This window comes from Erythranthe guttata, chromosome 5 (assembly GCF_056151865.1).
Source record: "Erythranthe guttata isolate IM_541 chromosome 5, IM_541, whole genome shotgun sequence".
Classification (NCBI taxonomy): domain Eukaryota; kingdom Viridiplantae; phylum Streptophyta; class Magnoliopsida; order Lamiales; family Phrymaceae; genus Erythranthe; species Erythranthe guttata.
Genome location: NC_142537.1, coordinates 13,379,589 through 13,403,756, shown reverse-complemented (window position 1 = coordinate 13,403,756; position 24,168 = coordinate 13,379,589). Strand labels below are relative to the sequence as shown.

Here is a 24,168-nt window from a genome sequence, read left to right as displayed (position 1 = left end):
GCCCTAGAAGAAAATGTTCTTAGTTCATAACAAACATAGTATCAAAAGAATGTACAAAGGAAATGAAGAACAAAACGTAAAGAAATTTCGTAAGAAAAAACCAAGTCGGAACCCCCATTGATGATTCCCGCGAAGAACTGTCGAAAACCGTAAAAAGTCGAAGAAGAAACGAAGAGTGAGGGCTTGCTTCTATTTATAGTAAATTGCAAAGCTTCCTCAAGAAGCTTTGCTTTTTAAAATATTTGCCCTCGAAAATCGTGCCAGATCGCGATCCAATAAAGTCAGATCGCGATCTGGCTTCTCGAAAAAACGTGAACCGCCATCCTAGATCGCGATCCAGGAAGTGCGGATCGCGATCTGCCCCAAAATCACGATGCTACTGGAATTTGTCACCAGATCGCGATCCGACTTTCCTAAATCGCGATCTGGGTCTGAATCTTGCTTGCGACTGGAATTTGCATCCAGATCGCGATCCGACTTTCCTGGATCGCGATCTGGGTCTTAATGATCACTTTCTCGGCTTGAAAAATCGGTTTCGCTTCCAAATGGCTTCGACTTGGCTACAAAAGCTAACAAAACCTAAAAAAGGAAATAAAACAAGAAACGCAATAATATATACAAATAAAGCCGAAACTCGGACGAACGAAGACCAAAACTCGAAGATTTGATAAGCAAAAATCTTTCAAAACGACCACTTATCAACGCCAAATAAAATTACGAATTTTTGGAGGAAGAGAGAGACCCCATATTTGCTTCCAATTATGGACGGACTCACCGCTATTTGATTCATCTAAACCAGCCCGATCTCCTCTCAAGTTGTGTGACCGCATTAAACTGTTGTGATAGCACGAGCGGACCGTAAAATTACCAGAAGAAGAATAGTGCCACACCCATCGATCCTTCGAAATACTACTGCCCACGGGAACCGCCAATATTCTTTCCTTATCTACTGGCCAAAAAACATCTCCAATCAACTCAGAATTCCATGAACAAGTTTCTTGAACAATGAGATCTGACACTTTGTCCGGAAAGGTTTTCGCAATCGATCTTCTTGTCAAAATTTTAAAACTACCATCTTCTTGAAGCCATGGGTCTGCCCAAATGCAAGTATTGCCACCATCTCCTATCCTTCTCCGAAGCCCGTCAAGGAGGAATGGTCGAGCCTTAATCAAGCTTCTCCATGTGGCCGACGGCCGCTGCCCAACCACCGCCCGAAGAATATCACCGTGAGGGAAATATCGAGCCTTGAAAATTCTGGAGAGAAGAAGATCTGGCTGCGTTAGAACTCGCCACACTTGTTTTGCTAGTAGCGCATAGTTGAAAGTTCTCAAATCCCGAAAACCCATGCCCCCTTTTGAACTAACCGTGCATAATTTCTTCCAAGAGGTCCACGCCATCATTTTCCCAGTACTACCCCCACCAAAATCTTTTAATCACCGACTCCAACTCCTTGAGCAAGCCATGCGGTAAGGTGTGTTGGGAATCAGGCACGTGTACGCAGTGAAAAATAAAAATTTTATATGAAATACGAGTTTGATCATATAATTACGTACTCGATAATAACAATTAATTGCGTACCTTGATGCTTCCATCGAAATTTAAATTACAACACGCATATAATTCATTATATAATTAAATCATGTAGCATGCTCGCACTAAATCACGAATTCATACATAACCAATCACATATAGTAATTCAAGAAAAATAATACTGCGAATATCAAAATTTATTTTAATCTAATTACATTAAAACCTAATTTAAAACGGATCCAAAAATTACCTCTTGAAGCGTGAGACGAACTTTCGGATTGATGCAAACTGCCATGAAAATCAAATCCGTGCAGTCGGGAGAAGCAGTGGTGAAGCGACGACGGCGGGCGCACGGATCAGCGGCGGCGCGTGAGGGCGCGTGCGACGGTGGTTCTGCGGTGGCGTTTCGGGAGATCGACTCCATTGTCTTCCTCCTCTCGAATTTCACCGTGTATACCGAATTCAACTGATACGTGACACTAGACACGCAAAAGTCAGAATAAAACGGAAGAATAATTAAAAGGAATTACGTGAGGTGAGCGGCTAGGATTAGGGTTGTGTATTGTGTTTTGTGCAGGACCTATAAATCTTATATTTATAGTTTCTTGTATGAAAGCCCTAATGAGCTTAAGTTCGACCGGGCCCAATAGTTTAAGTTTGTTAGTCTTTCTTTGCTCGTTTCTTACAACTCAATGATTGGAAACTTATAAAAATTATATTTTCGGAATCATTGAAATGTCCTCGTCCTTACGAATGCCAATTCTTGATTTCCAATTTCTAAAATTGGAAACCCTAATTCAGCGGACATTCTAAATTTGTAAACTTCCCAATTTAGAAAGTTTACTAAGATGTTCGTCTAGTTCTTTCCTTTTCTTATTTTCATTCATAATTCCAAATTACGAATGTTGGACTCAATCATAGTGACTTCCAATTATGCAAAGATTAAACATTTTCATCTTTGACCGTTTATTCAAAGAACTCGAGTGCACGAGCAGTGTGACCCTCGACGGTTTAGGTGTAAGCTAGCCGTGGGTCCACAACTGTTTGTGTTTTAAACCCGTCCCTAGAGTTATAATTAAGATGAAGCTCGTTTCAACTTAATCACCCAAAGAATCAAGATTGGCGTCTAGCAACTACGCGTCATGATTCCCTAGATACAAATGAAGTGCCTGCAAGAACCTTTTGATATAGTTAGTGTACAGTACGATCCCGTCGATTCATATGTCCCGATTGAACTAGAGGCATTGGTTCATCGAGACCTCCTTTGTAGTTCAATAACTGTGCAATCGTTCTAAGTCTGTAATCGGTACGTGCATGACTCAGAGAATAGAATTCCCTAATCATCACTTAGTCAGTTCTGGCCAGAGACTTAAAGATTACAAACTATGAGAACACACATTATATCCAAGACTATTCTAGCGATCGAATCCTCTAGTGAAGTCACGGTGATGTCTAGGTCTTAAGGACTAATTGTGTACAACTATATCATAGAGATCTCTACTCGATTATTGAGAACCACTTAAAGATTTCTAGGATGAGGGAGTTCAGTGAACTCGTCAACTTACGAGCACCCACTTATGCATGCCGATATCACAATACCGTTTACTGATGATACACAGTACACATACACTAAGTGCTAGTCTCTTAATGGGAAAGGCCGATGGTGGCGTAACCCATCGACTAGGAACATGGTTTAAGAATTATAATACTTCAGTAAATATGTCACGATCGCAAAATATCAATTATAAGTTATTGTAATAACTGTAATTAGGACTATATGTATGTTTGTACAAGGGACAACGATATAGCATGACAAGGTGTTTTTATCATTAATACGAAAAATGATTATTTATTACAAGAATAAACGAAAAGACCACATCCACAAGGTGGCTTGTTGGTCACCTACTCTAACAAGGTGAAGCAACTCATCATATATGATGGGATTGATTGTAGCACGGCTTTAATCAAAACTTATTTCCCTGCTTGAGACAAATATTTTGCACCCCACCCCTTAATCTTGACCCACACACGATCCTTGAGAAATTGGAAAATATCATTTCTCGATTTTCCAAATGAAGCTGGCCTGCCCATGCATTTTTCGTGACGATCTACCACCCTAAAGCCCAACATATTGTATATAGATTCTTTCATAATCAACGGAGAATAGCAGGACTAAAGCACATTGTAGACTTCTCACAGTTGATTTCCTGCCCAGAGACTCTAGAGTATTGATCCAGGATCGATTTTAAGGTGTTGGAGTCTTCTTCAGTAGATCAGTAAAACAAGAGTGTATCATCGGTAAAACAGAGATTGGAGATGATAGGGGCTGTCACGCAATTTGAATCCCATGTGTAGTGGCCCTTATTACTATGGTACAACGAACCGTGAACTTACTACTAACCTATATATTTTATTCATTCAACTCATTTCTCTCACCTTCTATTCATCTCTAACCATTAATATATGGGCAAATGGCAAAAAGGCCCATCACATGGGACTTAAATGCATTTTAGTCCACAAAAAAAACAGTCTCTCAATTAAGCTCATCCCCATGTCTTTAGTCTAAAATATTTTTTTTTCCGGCCAGATTCCGGCCTTGACCGCCGGAAACCGCCGGTCTCCGGCGTTGACTTTTTTTTTTTTTTTTTTTTTGAAATTTTTTTTTTCCTGAATTTTTTTTTTTTTGAATTGTTTTTTCTTAGAAAAAAAATATTTTAATTAATATTATTGTCTTGACTACTAAATTACTGTCTCAGACAGTAATATTACTGTTTGGGACAGTAATATTATGAATATTATTTTTCCGAACAGTAATATTATTAATATTATTGTCTAAGACAGTTAAATTACTGTTGGAGACAGTAATTTAACATCCAAGACAGTAATATTAATTAAAATAATTTTTTTTTAAGGAAAAAAATAAAAAAAAAAGTCAATTAACAGTTAAATTACTGTCTCCGACAGTTAAATAACTGCTGGAGACAGTAATTTAGCAACGAATGCAGTAATATTAATTATAAATTTTTTTTTTTAAGAATAAAAAAGTCAATTAACAGTTAAATTACTGTCTCCGACAGTTAAATAACTGCTGGAGACAGTAATTTAGCAACGAATACAATAATATTAATTAAAAATATTTTTTTAAGAATAAAAAAGTCAATTAACAGTTAAATTACTGTCTCCGACAGTTAAATAACTTCTGGAGACAGTAATTTAGCAACGAATACAGTAATATTAATTAAAAATATTTTTTTTAAGAATAAAAAAGTCAATTAACAGTTTAATTATTGTCTCCGACAGTTCAATAACTGCTGGAGACTGTAATTTAGCAACGAATACAGTAATATTAATTAAAATATTTTTGAAGAAAAAAAAAAGAAAAAAGAGTCAATTAACAGTTAAATTACTGTCTCCGATAGTTAAATAGCTGCTGGAGACAGTATTTTAGCAGCAAAGACAGTAAAATTAATTAAAATATTTTTTTAAGAAATAACAAAATTATTAAAAAAAAAAAAAAAAAAAAAAAGTCAACGCCGGAGACCCGGTGGTCAACGGCCGTGGTCGTTGACCGCCGGAAAAAAAAATTCAGGAAAACAAAAATTCAAAAAATAAATAAATAAATAAAGTCAACACCGGAGACCGGCGGTCAACGCCGGAATCTGGCCGGAAAAAAAATATTTCAGAAAAAAAAATTATTTTCTGAAAAAAAAAAGTTTTGGGGGTTAATGTGATATATTTCTTTAAATCCGGGGTCAATGTGTAATATTAAAGAAGTTAGAGCATAATGGGTGGAATTGATACGAATTGGGGTTAAAATTGGGGTCAAAATTGAAGGGTAAAGAGCACAAAACCCCCCTGTGTTTTGTAAAATCTGCACCAAATCCCCCTGTGTTAATTATATTGCATATAATCCCCCTCTGTTTTGTTTTTTTCTTGCACACACTCCCCTTCTGTTAAAATCTGTCAGTGCGTGTCTTTCACGCCAAGGATCCGAAAGTTGGCTTCCATTTTTCTACAACTTTCAACCTTAAATGACCGAAATAACCTTCAAATACCTTGTATTAAATATACCTTCATATTTTATATTTATTTGCATAAAGTCCCTCTTTTAGGGAAAAAAATTAAAAAGAGGCACATATTTTTTGCATATCAATAATTTTCAATTATATTTATTTCCAATTATTTGCATATCAATAAATTTATAATATTTTAATGTTAATGTTAACTACTCGATAAAATTGGAAACAAATGTCAGACTTCATTTTATTTCTTTCAAATATTATATATATTCTTGAACTTCTACAAATAAAAATAAAATATTGAACAAATTGAATACACACAAACAAAAATCATATATATAATTGATAAGCAACAATAATTTATCATTACATACAATAATTAAAGTTAAATTAAACTCGTCCATAACCAATTCCATAAGAGAGTAATGGACAAATATGCCCGTGTCATTACCAATTAGCCAAAATATGCAACATCGTCAAACAAAAAGATATTTGCATCCATAATCGAGCCAAAATATTCATCTTAAACAAAAAGATAACTGGCCACAAGCCAAATTCAAAAAATAGCAAATAAATTTGCCACCAACAAAAGGATAATCAGTCAAATGCAAAATCTACGACTACAATCAATATATCATACAATAAAAGTCAAAATGGCGCATTTCCTCTTTGTCTTGATTTAATTTTTTGGAGCACCTAAAAAATGGTTGTTTTCTTCTGCCTAGGCTTCTTAGTTAGATTACCTTCAGGTTGATTTTGATCCGGGGGCAAATTTGATGACGAACAACATGCTGCTTTGAAAACATTTTCCTGCAAGAATAATTGTATGTTACATATTTAACACTAAATATATTATACTAATTAAGTACTTGTAAAATATAAACTAGAAATACTTGAATTATTTTTACTTTTGCTGCAACAGAGGGCAATGCATTATTCCCTGGCCTTAAACTACAACGAGGGGGAACTACATAAATATTTGACCTTGGTACCTAAATAACCAAGAACCATAAAGTAAATATTATTTATTATTAGAAATAGTTACACAAATAATGATAAAAGTACATTGATCCTATTGATTACATCATATAAATTCTCTTAAACAATTTACCTGGATATCTTGTTTCTTCTTTATAACTTTTAATTTTGTTGCTTTTGTAGATCGATGAAACGGAACATCAGGTGCAACATCTTGCATTGTTGTCTCTCGTTCTTGTCCTCTAGCTTCATTATCTTCCGTGATGTTAGTGTCTGATGGTTGTTTTAAAAATAAATAAGTATCTAAAAAAAATATTTTAGATAAATGTAAAATTGTAAATAACTTACTTTGTATAACTTTGACTTCTTATGAGTAGGATTTCTACAACTTTTCTTGTTGTGTCCAAGCTCTAAGCAATTAGAACAAGTGTGCGTCAAACCTTTCCTTGATACAATATTTGAATTTCTCGTGTCATTACCATCCTTTCTTCTTTTCTTTTGTGGCCTGCCACTCTTTATTTTAATGATCGGAGGATCTACTGGGCCGTGGTTACTATTTGCAAAAAACTTCATTCCAGGTACCGGATAAATCATGTGATCATAAATAGCCAAATATGTGCCCTTTTTTAACCAATGCTCCACATAATCTTCTACCTCCAACCTGTGATGTCCGATGGCAGCCATTGCATGGCAACAAGGATAGCCCGACAACTGAAACATCCCACAACTGCAATATTTGCTATTGAGTTTGACAACATAATTGTTCTCATGATGCAATACTTCGAAATTGTCATCTCCTGCCCAACTCGGGAAGCAATTCCTACTTAATTCCACTTGTTTTTCTATCTTCTTCACAATGTTTGGACAAATAATTTTCTCATATTTCAACATACCCATCCTCTTAACTTGAATCCTGTTCATGAACTTGCTCCTGATCCACTCCCATATGCTAATAATTGGCAAATCCCTTGCCTCCAATATATAGCTATTGAAAGACTCGGACAAATTGTTGACTAACACATTACATTTAGTTCTTGTGGGGAAATGAGATCTTGCCCAATGATGTGCAGGAATTCTACTAAGCCAAACGTACGGAGTAACTTCATTTTCCACGGTGATAGGATATTTGTCATCAATTGCTTTCATGATCTGATAATGCTCATTCACATTCGCCGTTGAAGCAGCACTCCAAAATAAATCTCTCATGTTGATTCCCTTGAATTTTAATTTAAAGTTATTATACATGTGCCGCAAACAATACCTATGTTCAGCATGTGGAAAAAGCTCTGATACTGCTTCAATGAGGCCTTTTTGTCTATCCGATATGAATGCCCACCCTCTCTCCTCATATGGTCCAATATCACGTAGTAAAATTTCTAAAAACCAACGCCAACTATCATATTTTTCTATCTCAACAAATGCCATAGCAATCGGATAAATATTATCATTAGCATCTCTCCCAATGGCAGACAACAAATGCCCTTTAAATGGTCCTTTCAAGAAACAACCATCCAAGCCTATGATAGGCCTACATCCAATTTTAAAACCAGACTTCAAACCCCCCAAGCTGTAATACATCCTAATAAGAGCTGGAGGATTTACCGATCTATCAAGCTTTAACTGGAGAGTACTTTCTTTGTTCTCATTACAAACAGTAGCACAATAATCCCATAGCCTTTCGTATTCTCTCTTTACATTTCCTTTGATCAGCACTAGTGCGTATCTTCTTGCTCTACATACAATGTGCAAGCTACAATCTACCTGAATGTCCCTCCAAATTTTCCTCTTAAGTGTCTCCAAGCTCTCACAAGGATTATCCCTGACAACGTCCACAATTCTCTTCCCTATATATTTGTATGTGGCTTGTTTGTTGTCCATGGTACGCGCGCATTTATGAGACCCTTTTATACTCTTCACCTGAAATACTAATGTTTTCATAACAGAAGAAGCGTGAATCTTCCAATTGCAACCTTTCTTACAAATTGCTGTGATTTTATGCCTTTCACACTTTTTGAAAGATAAATCCCAGCCATTCCTAACTACCCAATCCCTCAAGACCTCCCTGAAGATGGCTCTATTAGCGAATTTCATACCAATTTTCATCTCAAACTCATTCATGTTGGGGTAGTTTTTCTCTTTCCATAATTCATACCCATCACCTTCATGATCTGAACCTTTCAAATTCTCTAGATCACTATCACTGTCGCTTTCAACATCACTGTACCAATCTTGTTCATTGGAGCTGCCGAGTTGGTCTATATCGTATGTTTGAGCATTGGTCTTCTGTGCAGATTCTTGCATGACAACTCTCATTCTTTTTAGTTCTTGATGAGCGTGGTCTTCAGGTCTCTCGACAAATATATCATCATCATTTGGACCTTCAAAATCTTCAGCCATCCATGAATCACAGTCAGAATTATCGTCAACTTCATTTTCAGCATTATGATCTAAGTCTCGATCAATATCCACATCACGTTGGGTTGAATTTTCTACATTTACCCCATTAGGCTCATCATACAAAAACCAATTTGTTTCCGGGGAAAAGTTTGTTCGCTCAATATTTTTTTCCCAACACACTATCTCTGTCCATCTGTAAAAAAAAAATAGACAAATTAGTTGATAAAAGAACAAAAAAAAAATCATTATTAAAAGAAATTAAATAGTACCAAAGCTCAATTTTTTTACAACTTATTGATTTTATTTTACAAAGCTCTAAGATCGATAACAGAACATATTTAAATGATTCTCTCAACATTATACAGTGACTTTTTACAATTAACTTGAAAACAAAAGGTCTGCCTTCTCTTTGAAAGAAGATGACATTTTTTAATGTTTTTATTCATTTCCTCCACTCTTAAAAGGATCCCACTCATTTATAAATACCACTTGCTTCATCCAATATAATAAGTAGAAGTATTGTGTAATTTATTTGTAAGGCCTTATACCTTTGCCAAAGAAGTACCCTTTCAAGGTAAAACGGTGGTCGCCGGAAGTGCAAGAAAAGTTACAGAGTCCATGGTGCTTGGACGGTGGCCATGGTGGAAGATACCGGTGTTGATTAGGGTGGTGCAGAGAATTGTTTTGTGCTAAAAAGATTTAGGGTAATGAAATTAGGGTCTGGGTTGAGAAGTCCGATAGTTTTTTTTTTTTTTTTTAATTTAATCTTAATTGATTGAAAGGGCAAATTCATAAATTTACCACTATATCTAACGGTGTTAGTAACTAACGGAGAAGGGGAGTGTGTGCAAGAAAAAATAAAACAGAAGGGGATTTTACGCAATAAAATTAACACAAGGGGATTTGGTGTAGGTTTTACAAAACACAGGGGGGTTTTATGCTCTTTACCCCAAAATTGAAATTAGGGTTAAAATTGATTAATTGATGAAATTGGGCTAAATTGGGGTGTAAATCATGAAATTGGAGTTGAATTGGGTTTCAATGAATTTGGGGTAATTTTGGTATATATAAAAGGATTTTCCTTATTTGCAAATAAGTTTGAATGAGCTAGATTTATTTGAAAGACAAAAAAATTGAATGTCCCTCTTTTAATTAAGTGCCCTTGTCATGGGTTTTTTTGTGATTACCCCTTAATATATACACTATCTCTCATTAAATTTCTCTCCTCATTAATATTCACACTCTGTCTCCTCCAATCCTTCTCTCTTCATTAAAATACACATTCTCTCTCCCCTCCCATTTATCTCTCCTCATTAATAATTCCACTCTGCCTTTCTATATTAACCTCATAATAATAATAATAATGGTTAATATTGGAGACACCCCTCAAACCAAACTTAATTAGATGTGAGGGACAACCTCTAATAGAACATTATAATTAAATCCTTAGTTAAAAATATAATTGATCAACATCATTTTATTTTTATTTAACCCAAAAATACCCTTATTATACCTAATAAAAATCAACGTTTCTCTCTCTCTCTCTCTCTCTCTCTCTCTCTCTCTCTCTCTCTCTCTCTCTCTCTCTCTCTCTCTCTCTCTCTCTCTCTCTCTCTCTCTCTCTCTCTCTCTCTCTCTCTCTTCCGCCGCTCACCAAGGCCTTTTCTCTCTTTTTTCGATTTTTCGACCACCTCATCATGGCCTTCATTCTCTCTTTCTTCATTGGCTCCAACCCTCTCTCTCTCATTCTCTCTATCTCTCTATTTCTCTATTCGGTGCTGACTTGGAGGAATTAAGAGATTTTTAGATCGGATCTTGGTGTGGGGGCGGCGGGCGGCAATGGTTTTGGTTGCTAGGGTCAGCGGTGGTTTTGGTTGCTGGGGGCGGCGGTCGTTTTGGTCGATATGGGCGGCGGCGGTTTTGGTCGCTGGGGGCGGTGGCGGTTTTGGTCGCTGGGGGCGGTGGCGGTTTTGGTCGCTGGGAGCGGTAGTGGTTTTCTTCGATGACGACGGTGATTTTTTGTTAGAATTTGATGCTGGGTCTGGGGAAGGGGAAGGCTAATTAAGATGGAAAGTGAGACATAGAGGAAGAGGGTGGAGGTGGTGGTGGTGGCGGATCTATGGCTTCTTATTGGATGAGTTCGAATGACTACGAGTGTCTATGAGTTACTATGAGTGTCTACGAATGGGTAGCGACTAAGGTTCAAAATGCGAGCTAGGGTTTTAAGAGTATGTGATTACGGATTACTATGGTTCCTTTAGGTGTTTATAGTCGACTACGACCGATTTTTTTTTAAAAAACCTTCATAATTTTCAATATTAGTAAATTATAGTATACTATAGTACACCATAATATACCATAGTACACCATAATATTTTAAAATCTGGTGTTTTATTTAACAAAAACGAAAAAAAAAACTCGTAATTTTTTTTCAGTAAAATGTTAAAAATAAAGAAAAAAATTAAGTTGTTCATAATAATGTAAAAAATGCTAGAGTGAAAAACGAAAAAATAAAGACGACAAAGTCTATAAAGATATAATAAAATATGTCAGATGAAAAAATAAGATATTAAATGCATAATAAAAAATGATAAATGCAGTTTGAATTTTATTAAATGCAAATTTCGAATTTGTGAGTGGAAGGGCATTTTTGGAATGAATTTAATAAAGGATGTGAAGCAAAGATTTCGTTTGACTTGTCATTTAGTTCTAATTAGTTTTGTCACCAGGGGCTTATATCTTAAGCCCCTAATAATAATAATAATAATAATAACTACCACCATCATCATCATCGTCACAATCATATCCAATCATACAACCAAATATATTCTCATTTTCCACACCTATATAAAACTAAAAGTTTTACTTCATTCAAACGTATTCTTATTTTCTACACAAAAACCAATACATCTACTTTTTCCATTTGAAATTTTGAAAACTAGAAAATCTCATTACAAACATCCCCTACACCTTTCAAACACACATATAATATAACGTTTTACCATTTTAGCTACAACCCAATTTAAGAAATTTATCACAAGTAAAGTTATAATATTGTTAAATATATAGATAGTGTTTTTTTTTTTTTAAATTAAGGGTGTACGGTTGAATACTATTGCGCCATACCAGCTCGAATGGGAAGAGAACGCTCATACCCCAACCCCGCTCCCATAACTCTCTCTCTCTCTCTCTCTCTCTCTCTCTCTCTCTCTCTCTCTCTCTCTCTCTCTCTCTCTCTCTCTCTCTCTCTCTCTCTCTCTCTCTCATCCGCCGCTCACCATGGCCTTTTCTCTCTTTTTTCGATTTTTCGACCACCTCATCATGGCCTTCATTCTCTCTTTCTTCATTGGCTCCAACCCCCTCTCTCTCTCTCATTCTCTCTATCTCTCTATTTCTCTATTTGGTGCTGACTTGGAGGAATTAGGAGATTTTTAGATCGGATCTTGGTGTGGGGGCGGCGGGCGACAATGGTTTTGGTTGTTGGGGGCGGCGGTGGTTTTGGTTGCTAGGGTCGGCGGTGGTTTTGGTTGCTCGGGGCGGCGGTGGTTTTGGTCGATATGGGCGGCGGCGGTTTTGGTCGCTGGGGGCGGTGGCGGTTTTGGTCGCTGGGAGCGGTAGTGGTTTTCTTCGATGACGACGGTGATTTTTTGTTAGAATTTGATGTTGGGTCTGGAGAAGGGGAAGGCTAATTAAGATGGAAAGTGAGACATAGAGGAAGAGGATGGAGGTGGTGGTGGTGGAGGATCTATGGTTTCTTATTGGATGAGTTCGAATGACTACGGGTGTCTATGAGTTACTATGTGTGTCTACGAATGGGTAGCGACTAAGGTTCAAAATGCGAGCTAGGGTTTTAAGAGTATGTGATTACGGATTACTATGGTTCCTTTAGGTGTTTATAGTCGTCTACGACCGATTGTTTTAAAAAAACATTCATAATTTTCAATATTAGTAAATTATAGTATACTAGTACACCATAATATACCATAGTACCCCATAATATTTTAAAATCTGGTGTTTTTTTTAACAAAAACGAAAAAAAAACTCGTAATTTTTTTTCAGTGAAATGTTAAAAATAAAGAAAAATATTAAGTTGTTCATAATAATGTAAAAAATGCTAGAGTGAAAAACGAAAAAATAAAGACGACAAAGTCTATAAAAATATAATAAAATATGTCAGATGAAAAAATAAGATATTAAATGCATAATAAAAAATGATAAATGCAATTTGAATTTTATTAAATGCAAATTTCGAATTTGTGAGTGGAAGGGCATTTTTGGAATGAATTTAATAAAGGATGTGAAGCAAAGATTTCGTTTGACTTGTCATTTAGTTCTAATTAGTTTTGTCACCAGGGGCTTATATCTTAAGCCCCTAATAATAATAATAATAATAATAACTACCACCATCATCATCGTCGTCACAATCATATCCAATCATACAACCAAATATATTCTCATTTTCCACACCTATATAAAACTAAAAGTTTTACTTCATTCAAACGTATTCTTATTTTCTACACAAAAACCAATACATCTACTTTTTCCATTTGAAATTTTGAAAACTAGAAAATCTCATTACAAACATCCCCTACACCTTTCAAACACACATATAATATAACGTTTTACCATTTTAGCTACAACTCAATTTAAGAAATTTATCACAAGTAAAGTTAAAATATTGTTAAATATATAGATAGTGTTTTTTTTTTTTTAAATTAAGGGTGTACGGTTGAATACTATTGCGCCATACCAGCTCGAATGGGAAGAGAACGCTCATACCCCAACCCCGCTCCCGTAACTCACTCTCTCTCTCCCTGCCCCCAATCTTATCTTTATATATACTAGCAAGGTGCACGTGCGTTGCACGTGTCGTAATATTATTATATGGTGAAAATAATTTTCCTGTATCCATATTAGATTGCAAGATCCCTTTTATAAAATATTAGTCAATTGGTTTTAGGCCAAAAACATATTACTACTTCTGTAAATATTGGAGAAATGTAAACTACATCAAATCAAATTTAAAATGCCTTTTTTATCTTCTTTGTATTGCATATACATTGAAATTCAGGTGAATCCTAGGAAAGCACATTTTTCGAGATTTATGATCAAATTTGCAGTCAATTACGAGATTTTGTTTAGTATTGCTATTGTAATATGATAGTTGTTGAAGTTAATGATATCTATGTGAAATCATTGAAAACTAATACAACTCTTATAACTCTCTGGTGGGACAGCAAATGTACACATGATAACCAAAATGCATCATCCAATTGTAATGTTCCTCATGGCACACCTAGTCCTTATGCAACAGGCTCTACTTATTATGGATTACCCGCTCTTTAACCAATTCCATTATTTTTTCTTATTGAACGATGAAACATACATCAGAAAAATAAACAAAAAACTCAGAATCTTGTGCATTAACATAATTTTCCAGCTAGCAATGAGCATGAATGTAAATTATGTTCCAAACATACTCTACACAAATTTAATTGGTCTATGTGCTTCACAATAGTGTAAAGAGAAGGTTATGTTCGTGCAACCTTTACAAAGAGTATCACTCCACATGAACGCAAGTCTAGAGTAGCTCTATAATGGTCTCGATCGTTTAAGTGTTAGAGAATTTAGATAAATTCGAAATATAGAAGAAGAGAGGTTCTCATAAACAAAAAAAAAAAAAAAAGACTTGCATATTTTAATAACATACCTTAGGGCATTTTGACTTTGACATACTATGTACCAGGCCATCATCCTGTCAAAGTAATGACAAAATAATTTCACAAAGTGAAACTATGTCTAATTCATTGAAGAACACTATCTTTGATATGTTACAAAGATTGAGAGATATATCTCAAGTGAACTTGTATCTCAAGGGTCGTAAAATGTGCCTTCTTTCTTCTAGAGCACTGAGTTGATTATCTGTTTGAATACATTCTAAAAGAGCGTATCAAAAGCATAATCTTGACATGTGTACAGTAAAACCTGCTACAATTCTAAATAAAACAATGAAATATATTAATGAAACTAAAACAGTTTGTCTTCAGCCATTGGTATGTCATGAAATATCAAAACAAAAAACGGACTACATGTACAACCATTTAGTAAAACCATTCGAGATTACAAGATTGAGCTGAAATTTCTGCCTATGCATATTGGGTGGCTTCATTTTGTCCTTCAGCTATAAGTTTCATCATCATGTGACTACACCATGGATCGGAGAATCGATTTGTTGTTGACTTCACCTGTACGGTTGTACCTCCCCTGCCTGCTATGTCTAAGAAATATGATATACATCCAACATCCTTATCTTGTAGTTTTGACGGATCACATCGACTTGCTATAAAGGGGAAAAAAAACCAAATATAACTGTTGAATGACCACCTCAACCAAAAACTTAAGCTATTATTATTTAATAATAATATCTCCAATTCGCCCTCCAAAGTTCAATCAAATTACATTTGAAGCATTGCACTTGAAATATTTGAAATGGATGGCGGTGGGATTCAAACTCATGACCTTTCATTTGGTCTGACTCTGATATCATGTTAAATGACTACCTCAACCGAAAGCTTAAGCAATTAGTGAAGTATATCATTTGTCACTAATATCTCCAATAATAACAGTGATAAAGCATATAAAGTATACTGGCATAATTCACTCTAGTATCCCATTGAATGGCTCGTAGATTTTCTATAATAATATCTCCCTGAAACTCACCTAAATAGTGACGGGAACCAGATCAAAGATTTGTGTTAAAGGAATTTAATATTTAATAACATTAAATTTTTTTATGAGAGCACAACAGCGAATACAAGTGTTTTACATAAGGTGGGAGGTATTGTCTGCAGGAAGGCGAAGGAGACTGATGATTCAATCAGAGCCTAAAACTTAACTCGTGATTTTTAATTTGGAGTAAACACAAAACTTACTAAATTGAAAAGGAAACTAGCTATAGCCATTGGACCCTAATATTTAGAGGGAAAAAATATGAATTGAAAAATATAAGAAGTTCATGAACAAATAAAATCACTAAAATTTCAAAAAATATAGAAGGTAAAACAAACAAGGGGCATTAAAATTTTCGCCATCAAAATAAAAATCACGGAAACAAGTTTATATAAATAAATTACATGAGAAATAACTTTTAATTTCATGTTATATTTGTCTACCATTAGACAACATAAAACCATCAGTCAAGTGCATAAAATTTAGGGTAAATTCCACTTTCCCCCTTGTACTTTGGCTGAATATGACTTTACTTGAAAAATTGTCTCAATATGGCCCTCGCCGTTAGTTTTCAGACCTTTGACCTTAACACCGTTTGATCTAAGTATGGAAATTACAAAAAAACCACTCATCGTAGCTTAAATAATTGTTAAATAATCCAAAAAATAAAAAATAAATAAATGGCGGCAGACGTCGTTGACTATGTTCTCTCGTTTCTTGATTTTTTTTATTATTTTATTTTATTATTATTACTTTTTTTAAATAATTATTTAAATTGGGAGGGGTGATAGTTTTGTAATTTTAGAGCTTAGATCAAATGGCGTTAAGGTCAAATGTCAGAAAACTAACAGCGAGGACCACGTTGCGATAATTTTTCAAGTATGGGGGGCAAATGAATAGAATGGGGTAAAGTGATACCGAGCCAAAGTAAAAGGGGAGAAAGTGGAATTTCCCCTAAAATCTATATCACTAACCAATAGAGATAGTCAAGCCACCAAAGTGAAGTCTCGGAGTAACTAAAACATGACAATCCAATATAATCATCTAATGCAAAACTACCAATAGCAATATAAAGCCCATTTAACAGATTATTTCCTATTTATCCACTCACAATTCATAATATTAACAAAGATTAATAACATGGTAGTTCAATTCCTACTTTCATAAACGGGATGTGGAATACCAAGAGCCACGTAAATAAAAAATTAAATTATGGTTTCCAGAAAATGTATAGCTTAGTCTTGTTGGAGAAAGACTAACAACTTTGATGAGATTGGATCATTGGCTAAACCCAAAGTCATGCAAGATCATCTTTGGATTAAGCAAATAAAGTAGTTGCTGGATCAATACATTTTCTTTCTTTTGTTATGAGTCCCTGATAATGTACATACATGAATTTGAGATGACAAGAAGAAGCCAATTGAAATAGAAAGTCCTTTTACAAACTTCACGTATAACATTCTTAGTCACAAACTATATCACAATGAATCTTAATCTTAACTGCTAATACATAAATAAAGAATTGAACGGAAAAATAAAATGTAATTGCAAGTAAATTTAGTAGATAAAAGTTAAATCAATAATCCCCATGCATAGACCATTAATTTTATGAAACTGACACGTGTTTTGAATTACCTGAGTAGAAATAATTTTAAATCAATAACCCCCATGCATATAACCCATGCATGTTTATTAGGTCAATTAATTCAAATGAATAAAAAAAATTAACTTAATACATAGAAGTGGGTAAAATATGCAAAATAACTTACGAACTTTATTAACAGAGGTTCAATCCGATCTTGATATGGAGGATTTATTTATTCATTAATCTAGAAAACTTTATCAATGTCTCAAAATTTAGGGTTCAAACTATTAAACATAGAACTGAAAACAAAAAAAAAAAGAAAAAAAAAAGAGAAGAAGAAGACGAAAAAGAAATCGAGAGGAGAAAGAAAAGAAGAATGAGAACTTGAAACTGGAAGTTACGGTCATTTATTTCTTTCTTTGGTGTAATTGATGTAAAATTGAAATTCATATTGAATTATCGAGACAATTGAGTTTCTTTGAATTTCTTATATGACTAACATTTAATAGATACATGAGTTCATCTTTTCAGATGCCTTTATACATTGAACTCTAAAAAATATAAATTATTTTCATAAACATACATTAAAAGACTAATTATAAATTACTATTAATTATTTTAATTTTGATAGGGGCATGTTGGTCATCCCAAAAAAGGGAAGAAACTTGCCCTAACATTCCCACTTTTATAAGTAGTATAGAAAAGAAAGAAACGCTAGAGAAACTTAAGAGATCCTGATGTCATTTTTATAATTTTTTTTGTAATTTAATTTTTCACTACCTTTATAAATATATTTTTCAACCATTATACATCTCAGCATATTTGTTAGGAAAACAAACTAAAAAAATAGAAATATAAAAGTAGTTATATAAAATTTGAATATTACTACAAAAAAATATATTTGTTTGGAAGATTAAAGACTTAGTTGTTATATTTGTTTGAAACTTAAATATGAATATGTGAAAAAAAGCTATAAATCTCTACTAATTATTGTTTTTCTGTGTTATCTCAATGGAACAATTTTCCACTTTTTTTTTTTTTATTCCGCTATATATGGAAGTAGAAAATTATGATAATTAAATTGCTTCATTTACATAACAATCAATTTCATGTTATGATAATTAAATTTAGGGGCGTGCTAAATTCTACACTAAAATTTACTAAATCCCACACATAAATTAAAAAAAAAAAATCTCTATTCAAATTTTCTCTAACTTCTCTCTAAAATGATTTTATCCAAGTCACTCAAAATTTATTTTTTTTACGTGAATAATCATAAAAAATGAGTTCCATTTTATTTAATATTTATTCAATTTCATTAAGCATTTTTAATTATTCAAATTCATATGAATTCGATTTTTTTTCCTCAAATTCCAACTTTATTTTAGTTTGAATATGTGAAGATTTTTGTCAAATTCGAACTTGGAATGCTAAGGATGTTTTTAATGTGTGATTTTATGAAAAAAAGTTAGGGAAAAAGAAGAAGAGAATATTTTAAAGAGAGAAATATTTTTAGTTATGTGCATGATTTGGTAAAAATAGTGTGGGATTTAGCATTTCAGTTAAATTTATATATCTTTACCGAGTGGGTCTGTATTATCAAAGTTGTATGAACGTTGACGTTTTCTAAAATTTTATTATATCAGTGTAATATATGTATTTATTAATTGTTATAGTCATGTATTAAATTGGTCAGTTTTTTCAATTTTAAAATGTTATCTCGTGCATCGCACGAGAAAATACTAGTGTTGTATAACACAAACATATGCAATTTCATTTTTCTTTTTCAATTTCAATAATTGAAACAAATAATATTTTCTTTTTTTTCAAAAAACAATTTTCAATTATCATAACTACAAAATATACAGAGGGGTGAATGAAAAGTGCGTGTAAGTTAATATTTCATATATATCGGTGTGATTCCAATATGAATTATATGAATATGTGGGCCAAATTATATAACTAATAACTACTATTGTACAACCTGGTCGGTTACTGAGCAACACAACAACATAATACCTACCATCCGGGTCGACTGGTAGTAGAGACATGCTTATAAGTTGACACACAATTCTACATTTTATCTTTCTGGACGAGGATGTTACAAATTTCTCAACTTATACCCTTAGGCCTGAACATCATCATCAATGTTCGGGCCTAACGGTGCATACGACCTCACCGGTAGATGGTAAATGAGTCTAATCCGACGACATAACATATCCCAATGCATAATTCTCGATGAGAGAACTTAAATTCAATGTTTAATCTTCGCTCGTTGAGAGCACTAGAAGAATAAATTGAAATTATTACACAATATGACGAATTTAGTATTACAAAATCTCAAATACATACAAATCAACCAAAGACATTTAAAATTTACGAATTCTCTAGATGAAGCAATATCAAACTTCGTTGCGTAGCTTTGGACACAAGAAGAAATTCCTGGAACCCAGATCAATTAGTTTTTCATCCTCCCCCAAACCTGCAATTGAAAATGAATGAGTCTACCCCTATTTATACAATTCTATTTTCTCAATAGATTGTGGTGATCATCTTGATCTAAATGCTAATATTAACTTCTACGATCTCCTAACAAATATATACTAAAGAAATCCTCTAAGGATCTCTACATTAATGGTATAATTCTAGAAGATATTCTAGAATCCTCTACTATTGGATTTAACTGGGCTCCCTTCGTCTTAGGAAAAATGGGCAGCCCGTGACACGAAGCCCAAATTAACTTCATCACATGTATTAATAAGTTTTAATCTACGGAATTAAGGTTTAATCACATTATGAAAATTGACGGGTTTTCGACCGGATTAAACCCCGGTGTCCTAACACTTGTTTGTGGTACAAATAGCACCACACATGTATTCAATGAGTTTACCAATTATTGTTCTCGTAAAATAGTACCCATCTTATTTTATTGACAAAAAAGCCCTCTAAGATATATTTTTTTCCGCAATTAGTTCTCTTGTTTACGGGGTTGTGTGCTAAAACAAATTAGATCGTAAGGGTGTTTTTGCAAATAAAATAACATACATATTTTTTTTAGCAATTCGAAATAACAGTGCTACTAATTGCAAAATAAAACCTAATTCTTAATTAGAAGTTAAAGAGAGGGAGGGAGACTACTTACATTCAAGACTAAATTGAGAATAATGCAGCTGAAAACACCCTGGATTACTATTCCCCAACAACGGCCGCCTCTTTTCCTTCACATAAACAGCTACCGCCGCCTTCGTCAAATCTCCCACGGTGTTTTCCGGCGACATAACAACATGTATCGGCCCCAAACTATTTTGAATGTTCACTTTCACTAGAAGTTTCGTCATCTGCCGTTGCTTCTCTCCACCACCGCCGTACATGGCAGCCAATTTTTCCACAAGGCCACCGTACTTCCGCCGCGGCTCCACCACAATACCATCATCTTTGTGCTTGGATGCATTTTTGTAATCCATGGTCGTAATTTGCTACGGAAAATAATAATTGTAGTAGCAATTTAAATATATGTTCAAATTTTCAAATGGTAAAAATAATATATATTCATTTTTTTTAAAATAGGGTAGAAGTATATATATTCATGAATTATGGGAGATAATGTTGCACTGGAATCCATATGTAATAATGTTGATGGAATATTGTACACACAAAAGATGGGAAGAAGGGAAGGTTCTAGGAAATTCAGAATTTTTGTCTTTGTCGAATGAAGTTAAACTGGATACTAGCTAACAATTTTTATTACCAAAAAATTAATTAGATACTTCATAAAAGAATCTTTAATTACTGAATAAGAGTCGCTGTCATGTAATCTTTCAAGCCATCTCAACTCTCATATAGTCACATTCATTTTCGTCTTCTTCTTTGGGCGGTTTTGTACTCTGTCTATGGAAATTAATCATGCGGCCAAAAAAAAAATAATAATAACAACAACAATAAAAAGAAAAAACCAGAGTACTAGTATAATCGAAATTTTCTTTCCCTTGAAACAGAGTGTTGGAAATTTTATTTATTAAAATAAAATTATTTTTTGAATGAAAATTAAAAAAATATTTTTAGGCACCTATTTGATCAAATAGGTGTGACAATATGAAGAGGTGTGGCCACACCTCTTCACTTGTTTAATTTCCTAAGGATTGTGTTCATTAATCACAACCATTCGAAACTTATAAATAGAAACTCCACATGTTTGATTTAATAATAACATAAAAATCAATTCAATTCCATGACTCTGTTTTACGGAATTCTTCTTTCTTTACCCCGGAAATATTCTTCGTATAATATTTTCTTCCATATTCGATTCGAGAGTTTGAGACACAAAGTAATATTCGTTGTACTCGGGATTTTGAGTGCTCATATGCCGAGTTAGCCGTTGTATCTTGGTAGACCATTGTCAAATAACAGTAAGCACCGTAGTGGGGCAATATCGTCTTAAGGAAAGAGTATTGTGGCCTCGACTAATCTTTTCGTATTTTCACTAATTAATTTTTCGATCATTTTACTAAATTGACTACCCGTTTTATATATATACCGGGAACAACAATCTTAAGACGATATCTTTGTATGATTTAGTAAATTGTGCTTTCTGCACACGTTGGTAAACGGGATGGAGAAGAAGATAGTCTGCCAAAAATCAAGAAGTTACAAAATCAAATTGGAGGAAAAAGTTCATTTTCCAGGGTGTTCAAGTCAGAATATGGAAAATTATCATTTCACAGAAGTTAAAGATAATCAAGTTGGATTTCCAGAACATGTTAAATCATCATAATCGGAGATTACAGAAGAGTTATGATGAAAACACGAAAGGGTGCCAAAACTGCCAATGCACCTTTTCATGTAAAATACAACCGTTCGTGACCAATGCAAGTTGTCGCATATTAACGCCTCACCAATGTCCAATGCACGAAAATTTGGTGAAAGAAGATTGAGTCGAAGAATAATGATGAGGTTTTATATTATTTTCGATTCATAAATATTATTTAATAATTTTTGTGTTCCATTGTAGGTGCATTTTTACCGCACACCTATTCGGACTTCGAGGATTACTTTGATCATGATCCAGTCCGAATCTCAGAAAACGTGAAATATAAAAGTGTAGAAAAGTTTGTTGGCTATTCGGATCATATTGAATCAACAAAATCGGACTTTAGACGGAAGAGATATGATTAAAACATTCAGCACTGCCATAATATTTACACAATTTGGTGCTACCCACAAAATTTTGAATTGACGAACATATAATTTATCGGGTACGTTTTTTTGATTATAAGATATATATTTGTGCAATAAATTGATAGTGTTATATGATATAATGGTGGATTACTGCATGATAGTTCAATTTTCATATGTGGAAGAATGGTAAACCATATACAATATATATGCTTAATGAATATTCATTATATTTGTGTATCTACATTAATGATATAAATATTTTTATCCTAAATGCAATAAAGTGATAGCGTATATGCTAATTATTTGAATAAGTGTATCATAAACCGCATGATAAGTGCTATACTACATGACATTTCTCATGAAAATGCAATATTTATTTGCAAATTGCATATAGTACTTTTGATACGGGATTAACTTTCTCCCAATTGTCATTTGATGTGGAGCCGTCGAGTTGATTGATTTCGAATATGTTGTATGACATTTGTGAGTACGTGATTTTATTGACCTTTTTATTATTGTCTATGAACGATTAGACTTGTCTAGTATATTAAGAATATTATTATTTGCGTAAGCCATACCAATTCCATAGAATTGTGTAATTGCATGGACACATATTGATTACATGCTATATATTTATATAAATCAACTATGTTGGACATGAATTAATTCATGCCATAAAATAATATCCATACTTGATGTTATTATGTACTCTTGTGTATACTGTGTATATGTTGATAAAGTATGCTTGATCTATTGTTTTTTTCTATGATCAACTAGTATTGTTTCTTTCTATGATCAACTAATATGAAAGTCGTGGTCACATGTCAAATAATATGTTTATTATAATATTGATGTACATATGTTTTATATATGAATCATACCACGGTGCAATTAAAAGCATAATCTAAATGAAATAGAAAGAAAGAGAAGCTCAATTCATGAGGGCACATGAGTAGTTCTTGTCTCAAGAACATAAAAGAAGATTGAATCGTTCGTTTGATTTGATATCACATTTGCAAGATGATGATCTACAATGTGAATGGATGAGATCGGATTTTGATTTTTCAAAGATCCGAAATAGTTGTAAACAACAATGGATGTTTTGTTGAAATAAAATTCGAGCAGTTTACTTAAGAGCTCGTTTTGTAGAATTAATTCGTTGGATTTGGCTGAATTTCGAACGACATGTTTAGCACATACATTCCTAAATTATGAACGATTAAGATTAGAATTTGTATATTCTAACTTTAATATTGAATAGTGGAGATCAACCACCATTTGGTGAGATTAATATTCTCTTGTTTATTGACAAGATTTAAGTATCTTGATGAGTTTTCTCTTTTTGAGGAAAAGAAAAAAATCTTCTTGTCTTATTTGTTGACAAGATTTAAGTATCTTGAGAAGGTTTCTCTTTTTGTGCTTTCTTGAGAGAAAGAAATACAACTATTTGTAATTAAATCATATTGGTGATCCGATATATTTCTCTAACTAAAGAAGAAATGTATTTTGTTACATTGTGTATCCTTATTAATAAAATAAAAATAAGGATTTCAAAGCATTTAAATGCTATGTGAATGAAAGATGGAAAATGCCAACTTTGACAAATGAATTAAAGAACGAGTACTGAAACTTTTGAAAAAAGTTTATGGATATCATATTGATAAATTCTAGAATACATTACTCTATAATTGTGGGGGAAATTAGATATCACGGGCTAACCACATTAATATTTAGAAATGTGAGGGTGTTTAGGCC

At 33.5% G+C, this 24,168-nt stretch overlaps 2 protein-coding genes across 4 annotated transcripts; both read right to left on the bottom strand.

Moving 5' to 3' along the window:
* Nucleotides 1-5,928: 5,928 nt before the first annotated feature.
* Nucleotides 5,929-9,870, bottom strand: LOC105964420 (uncharacterized). Of its 3 annotated transcripts, none has more exons than XM_088817713.1 (4): nucleotides 9,473-9,870; nucleotides 6,661-9,117; nucleotides 6,443-6,541; nucleotides 5,929-6,359 (listed from the first exon to the last, which is right to left on the bottom strand). In XM_088817713.1, the coding sequence occupies exon 2, from the start codon at nucleotides 8,922-8,924 to the stop codon at nucleotides 6,831-6,833; it is 2,094 nt and encodes a 697-aa protein (XP_088673839.1). In that variant the 5' UTR covers nucleotides 8,925-9,117; nucleotides 9,473-9,870; the 3' UTR covers nucleotides 5,929-6,359; nucleotides 6,443-6,541; nucleotides 6,661-6,830. The 3 variants fall into 3 exon arrangements, with proteins under 3 accessions (XP_088673839.1, XP_088673838.1, XP_088673840.1); XM_088817712.1 differs by having other exon boundaries at nucleotides 6,458-6,541; XM_088817714.1 differs by lacking the exon at nucleotides 6,443-6,541.
* A 9,587-nt stretch (nucleotides 9,871-19,457) lies between these two features.
* On the bottom strand, nucleotides 19,458-20,858 carry LOC105964411 (uncharacterized protein At4g22758). Its single transcript, XM_012988922.2, has 2 exons — nucleotides 20,381-20,858; nucleotides 19,458-19,720 (listed from the first exon to the last, which is right to left on the bottom strand). Exons 1-2 carry the CDS (start codon nucleotides 20,700-20,702, stop codon nucleotides 19,641-19,643), a joined length of 402 nt encoding a protein of 133 aa, XP_012844376.1. The 5' UTR covers nucleotides 20,703-20,858; the 3' UTR covers nucleotides 19,458-19,640.
* Between the last annotated feature and the right edge of the window lie 3,310 nt (nucleotides 20,859-24,168).

What these genes read in the sequence shown, in the direction of transcription:
- LOC105964420 (XM_088817713.1), bottom strand. Translation starts at nt 8,924, where the DNA reads ATGGCTGAAGATTTTGAAGGTCCAAATGATGATGATATATTTGTCGAG.
- LOC105964411 (XM_012988922.2), bottom strand. Translation starts at nt 20,702, where the DNA reads ATGGATTACAAAAATGCATCCAAGCACAAAGATGATGGTATTGTGGTG. An exon ending in TTCTCAATTTAGTCTTGAAT is followed by an intron (nt 19,721 to 20,380) that starts GTAAGTAGTCTC and finishes TTTCAATTGCAG; the next exon opens with GTTTGGGGGAGGATGAAAAA.